At 60.5% G+C, this 6,111-nt stretch overlaps 1 protein-coding gene across 1 annotated transcript in view; it reads left to right on the top strand.

The window, feature by feature from the left end:
• LOC102754470 (hyaluronan synthase 1-like) overlaps positions 1-6,111 on the top strand; it is a 46,983-nt gene that overhangs the window by 27,819 nt on the left and 13,053 nt on the right. Inside the window, exons 2-3 of the mRNA XM_015568797.1 lie at positions 4,384-4,535; positions 5,608-5,681. Of these exons, the coding sequence (XP_015424283.1) occupies positions 4,384-4,535; positions 5,608-5,681 (226 nt within the window). The remainder of the gene's footprint in view (positions 1-4,383; positions 4,536-5,607; positions 5,682-6,111) is intronic.

The following is a 6,111-nucleotide window of genomic DNA, read 5'->3' as shown; positions in this document are numbered from 1 at the left end:
TTAAATGCTAAGTCTGATTTTCACAGAAACTGTCCTGGGGCTTTGATGCAGGAGGGAACCAACTGTAGATATCAGCTGCATATATGGCAGTGGTTCTCAACCTTGGCTGCACATGGGAATCACCTGGGAATCTTTTTAAAATCCCGATTTCTGGGCCTCATCCTCCGGAAATTCTGTTTCTGTGTTACTCATGTTGTGGTCCCACCCCATAACAAAGAAACAGAATTTCCGGAGGATGAGGCCCAGAAATCAGGATTTTAAAAAGATTCCCAGGTGACTCTCATGTGCAGCTGAGGTTGAGAACCGATGCTCTAACATCACGAGAAGTTTCACTCACGCACGTTCAGCGGAACAGGTACAAGGTGCTCAGCCTCTACATCCAAGGCATCAGCTAGTGGAAGGCCCCGGGGTACGCCCTCAGCATCGGACTCACGGAGGCTCCCATTCTGGATGTCTTTCTTTTCATTCTTTCTCTTTCCTGCCGCCTTTGTATCTGTTTCGGTAGGAGTAAGCTTTTGTCCTCTCTTCTGTTTTGCAAGAACTTCATCATATAACGTTCCTTTCCTGAAGAGCCAGAAGGAGAGGAAAAGTACTGTAATAGCGACGGGAGGAATAAGAACAATAAGATCTGTTGGCTCCTGAAGCCCCATCATGCTTTTGTTAATGTGACCCGATGAAGCCCTGCACCTCGGGGGGAAGAGACCGGGGAAGACGCAGGGGCGCCGCGACAGCCCGACCGCCAGCTCCGAGGTCTCGGTAAACATTTTACCCGGAGAGAAAAAGGAAGTGGGGGGGGAAGGAGAGAGAGAGAGAGAGAGAGAGAGAGAGGTATTTGCTTGACACGTGGTCTGAATCTCTCTTTTTATGTGTTCCTTTTAAGTTGAACCAAAGGAAATCACAGGTATTTGGCCCCTGGTGACCTGAGAAAATGGCAATTTCATACGGTTCAAACTCTGGGGCTTTCGTGTAAGTCACTTCGGGGGCGCTGAGCTCACTGAGTCAGGATGTGGGAGTGGGGCTCGGTGATCTGCACTTTTAGCCAGTGCACCCGGGGCGGGGGAGTTGGGGGAGGGAGTGAGCATATGCACAGTGAGAGCATTCAGACTCTGTGTTTTTAGTCAAAGACATGGTTCTCTTTTTAATGCATATTTGGGACTGAAAGAATTAGTAAGGATCAGCAGTCATGGGGAGTGAAGGAAGGGGGGCCGGGATGTTTCTGTGCCCGCAGACCCATTTGCAGGACTCGGGGATGATGCCTGGAGCAGAGGGTGGGGCCGGCTTCGGGTTGTGTGCTCCTGGGCCCCCTCTACCCCTCCCTGAGCCCCAGTTTCCGCGTCTGGGAAATGGGTGTCGTCCCAGGGCTCAGGGAACCTCGGCCAGGATGGGGTCGGGACTGAACCCCACAGCCTGGTGCCGGCAACAGACACGGGCACAGCGCAGCGTGACGGCGTTCATTCCTCCTCTCTCCTCCTCCCGGCGGGACCCGGGACTGCATGCCAGCCGCGCGGACCACAGGCGGGGCCTCCCCTTCTGCTCCTCTGGCCTCCTCTATGTGGAGGCGCCCCCTGATGGCACCCCTCTGTGCTGCGCTGTCTGTCCGCCCCCCAAACTTCTGAGCTTCCTGCTGTGCCAGGCTCTGAAATGGCCTGGGGTGGGAGGGTCTCATGGCACGAGGAAGCTGGGGTCCAGGGACCCCGAGGCTGGCCAGCAGGGTCTCAGCTACGCACAACCAGGGGCTCCGCTGCCTGCAGGTGGAGGGGGAAGCTACCCTGGCCCTGCAGGGAGGGGGCTGGCCCGAAGGCACCAGCCCTGGAAGCCAGGAGCGTGACTCCAGAGCTCCGGCTCCTCCCAGCCCTAACGGGGCCGACTCCCCAGACCAAAGATGGGGCAGCCAGGGCCCCCCTCTTGCAGCCCGAGTCCATCCCGGGGACTCTGAGTTGCTGCTGGTTGAGGAACAGCTAACGCTCACAAAATATTCCAGTGTGAGGGGCCATTTGATAGTCCCATTTCACAGATGAAACGAGAGAGGCTCAGGGAATAAAACGGTGGTGAGCGCACGATGCAGCGTGCAGGTGATGTTGTAGAGCTCTACGCTTGACACCTGGGTGGTTTTAACAGCCGGGGTCACCTCAGTAAATTCAGAGGAAAACAAGAAAACCCGCCCCTTGCCAAGATGACACAAGTAACCGGCTCCTCCCGTCCCTCGGCACCTCGGCACCCCATTCTCGCATCCGTCTTCTGACTCAGGCTGCTGTGTGCCTCCCAGGAAGGCTCCTCGGGCGGTCTGTGGTGAAGGCCCACCCAGGCCCCAAGGTGGATCCTGGCCCTTCAGCAAGGGAGTCGGGGAGGCACCGAGCAAAGCATGTGAGCAACTATTCAGAGGAAAACAAGAAAACCCGCCCCTTGCCGAGATGACACAAGTAACCGGCTCCTCCCCGTCCCTCGGCACCCCATTCTCGCATCCGTCTTCTGACTCAGGCTGCTGTGTGCCTCCCAGGAAGGCTCCTCGGGGCCCGGTCTGTGGTGAAGGCCCACCCAGGACCCAAGGTGGATCCCGGCCCTTCAGCAAGGGAGTCGGAGAGGCACCGAGCAAAGCATGTGAGCAACCGACCCTGGGTCTGTGAGGTTTCTCAGAGCCGAGGGGTGGACTCCAGAGGCCAGACCAGGCCCCCAGCCCCTTCTCCCTCAGCCCCAGGAGTCCAGGCCCCCAGCCCCTTCTCCCTCAGCCCCAGGAGTCCAGGCCCCCAGCCCCTTCTCCCTCAGCCCCAGGAGTCCAGGCCCCCAGCCCCTTCTCCCTCAGCCCCAGGAGTCCAGGCCCCCAGCCCCTTCTCCCTCAGCCCCAGGAGTCCAGGCCCCCAGCCCCTTCTCCCTCAGCCCCAGGAGTCCAGGCCCCCAGCCCCTTCTCCCTCAGCCCCAGGAGTCCAGGCCCCCAGCCCCTTCTCCCTCAGCCCCAGGAGTCCAGGCCCCCAGCCCCTTCTCCCTCAGCCCCAGGAGTCCAGGCCCCCAGCCCCTTCTCCCTCAGCCCCAGGAGTCCAGGCCCCCAGCCCCTCCTCCCTCAGACCCAGGTTCAGTTGCACACATGCTTTGCTCAGTACCTCCCTGACTCCCTTGCTGAAGGCCCGTGTCCACCTTGAGTCCTGGGTCGGCCTTCACCCCAGACGGGGCCCTGAAGAGGCTCCCGGGGGGGCACACAGAGAGGACAGAGCTGCGGACAAGGACGTCGTTCCCTCCGGGAAAGGGTAGGAGCCATGGAGGAAGCCGGTTTGAGATCTTCACTTGGAGGGACAGTGTTATGGCAGTCAGGGCCCCCTCCTCCCGGCCCAGAGGTGCCACAGCTCTCTCCAGAGGCAGAAGGTGGATGTGCCATCATCGCCGCCGCGTCCCTCCCAGCATTTCGCTGGAATCGTGGGGGCTGAGGTGTTTTCCAGAGCGTGGGTGTGAGGGGGCGGGGGGTGTAACTCCAGCTGGGCCAGAGCGCCACCGAGATCCAAGCCCTTGAGTTCCGGGAACTCCAGGGCGGTCGGCTTCCAGGTTTGGGATCTTTGCTGATCTGGAGGCCTGGCCCAGGGTCCCACCTTCCTAGCAGCTCCTCCCACCGCCCCTCTCAGGACTGGCCACTCTGAGGGGTGGACACTCGGATGCTGGGTGTGGGGGGGGGCTCCCCGCTGCTGGGCTCTCTCCCTCCCACCCCTCTGCCTTCTTCCCCGTCCCTCCGCCCTCTCCCCCATCCTCCCCTCTCTATCCCTCCTCCCTCCTTTCTCTCCTCTCCTTTTCCTCCTCTTTCTCTTCCCACTCTCCGCCTACCATTCTGACCGTCCTGACCTCATGCATTCATTCAACACGTACGCATTGAGCACCTACTATGTACCGCACCCCGAGGAAACAGAGTCATGAACAAAACAAGTGGAGATGGCTGCCTGGGTAGGACTAACCAGGGAGACGCCCATTATGTAAAAAAGATGATAAATGGGCAAATTATGCTAGTACTTTATGTGGGATAAATGCCCAGGAAAAGAGAGAAAGTGGAGGAAGGTAGAGGGGGTCAGGGGTGGGGCAGGCTTCATGTTAAACAGGGGGATCAGGTGAGCCTACCCCCTCCCTTTCTCTCTCCTCTATTGCTCAGTATCTACCTGTCCCAAAGCACCCCCCACCCCCCACCCCCTCAGGGCGCCTTGCAGAGAAATCATTTGCCTGCACTCAAGTATTTAACAGAACACAGACATCCTCAGGTTACTTCCCTGGGCCCCTGATCTCTCTCATGATAAAATATTAAGGCACTAGAATAGGTCCCTGAAATGGTGCCGCTGTAATCAGAACAGCTCCAGTGAACGGGCAGCCCGCTCGCCACGCCTGCTGTCCATCTCCCGTCTCCTTGCTCCTCAGGGTCAGCCAGGCTCTGCGTGTTCCAGCCCGCGTCTCCTCCGGCCCACGCCTTCCAGGCTCAGGCTCAGGCTCAGAGCTCACTCTAGCCCGGGAGCACCCAGATGTGACCTGCCACCCAGACACCAGACACCGTGGCCAGAAGTCCCCAGTCTGTGCGTGCGGTGTGTCCCTCACAAGTGCCAGAGCTGCCCCTGCCCCTCCCCTGCTCACAGCCCTCCCCTGGCTCCCCAGAGCCCCCAGGACAGAGCCCTAGCCGCTCAATCTGGCATTCAAAACCCTGCCGGGTGGACCTTGCTATGCACCCCACCCCCACACATCCCTGTGTCTCACCATTTATGCTTCCACCTGTACTTTCCTGACTGGCCAGGACATGCCTTGATTGGATGCCCTCTCTGCACCCCTGCCCTTACTCTGGCTAACTCTTCCAGCACATCACCTCCTCCAGGAAGCCCTCCCTGACTCCCCAGCTGGGTTGGTGCATCCTCGAACTGGTCTGTGGCCCTCTGTTTACACAGCTGTCTCCTCCACCAGACTGGCATCCCCTCAAGGGCTGGGTCCAGGTCTGAGTCATCCCCATGCCTGGCATCGCCCAAATGGGGGCCTGGCCTGCCAGCAGTGCCAGAGATATCCCTACGGTGAACAAATGTGCTTCCCTCTGTCTCCCGCCCCCCCCTCCCCCGCTCTGCTGTCGTGTGTCCTGGCCTGGAACCGCGCTCTGAGGTTCTCTGAGCACAATGGAACTCTTGGGAGGGCCACGGTGGACCCAGGACAGGGACCGGGGATCAGCCCCATTGGAGTGTGGGTTTTTGGGAGAAATAGCTGTTAGTGAGGGGAGCGGGAGGTAGTCCCACCTCTACCAGTTCCTGCCTGCTGTGGGAGGGCCCCTCTTCCTCTGTCCTTGGCTTTCAGCTCCGTCTTCTCTTCCAGCCTTGGTCATCTCCCTGCAAGGAATTCTGGGAGCCTGGGCTCCTGGGCCTGAGGGAGGAGGGGTTGGGGGCCTGGACTCCTGGGTCTGAGGGAGGAGGGGGCTGGGGGTCTGGACTCCTGGATCTGAGGGAGGAGGGGCTGGGGTCTAGACTCCTGGGTATGAGGGAGGAGGGGCTGGGGGCCTGGACTCCTGGGTCCGAGGGAGGAGGGGCTGGGGGCCTGGGCTCCTGGGTCTGAGGGAGGAGGAGCCGGAATCCTGACTCAGCAAGGACCCGGGCCTCCTGCCGCCCCCTGTAGGCCAGTTTGGCGCGGGCACCGAGTCCTACTTCTTGCTGCTGCGCTTCCTGCTGTTTCTCAACGTGCTGGCCTCGGTGCTGGGTAGTCAAATACCCAGCTCCTGAGTGGAGCCGGGACTGCCCCGAGCCCCACCCTGGGGTAGAGGAATCACCCTCCCCTCCTGCCCTGGCTCAGCTCCCACCGGGGACCCATCATCCTGACACAGGCAGACACCAGGCAGTGGCCGGCTCCTGGCAACCGCGTCAGCACAGGCCCGCTGTGCTCTGGGGGGAGGGCGGGGTTCCCCTTGCTGGGCCCAGAACTGGCCTTCTTCCCCCAACAGTCAGGGGCAGGCAAAGGCCCAACCTGGAGCTGGCCCTGCACAGCCTGCCTCTCCCGGGATCTGGGGGAGTGAGGGCTTGGCACTTGCAGGGGAGAGCTCCCGGACAGGGGGGACGAGATCCAGGGGCAGGGAGAAGGGGGGGACTTAGAGACAGGAAAACACAGAGAAACAGTGAATGAGAA

This window comes from Myotis davidii, unplaced genomic scaffold (assembly GCF_000327345.1).
Source record: "Myotis davidii unplaced genomic scaffold, ASM32734v1 scaffold2053, whole genome shotgun sequence".
Classification (NCBI taxonomy): domain Eukaryota; kingdom Metazoa; phylum Chordata; class Mammalia; order Chiroptera; family Vespertilionidae; genus Myotis; species Myotis davidii.
Note: the sequence above shows the minus strand (reverse complement) of the source record. Positions and strands in the feature narration are given on the sequence as shown.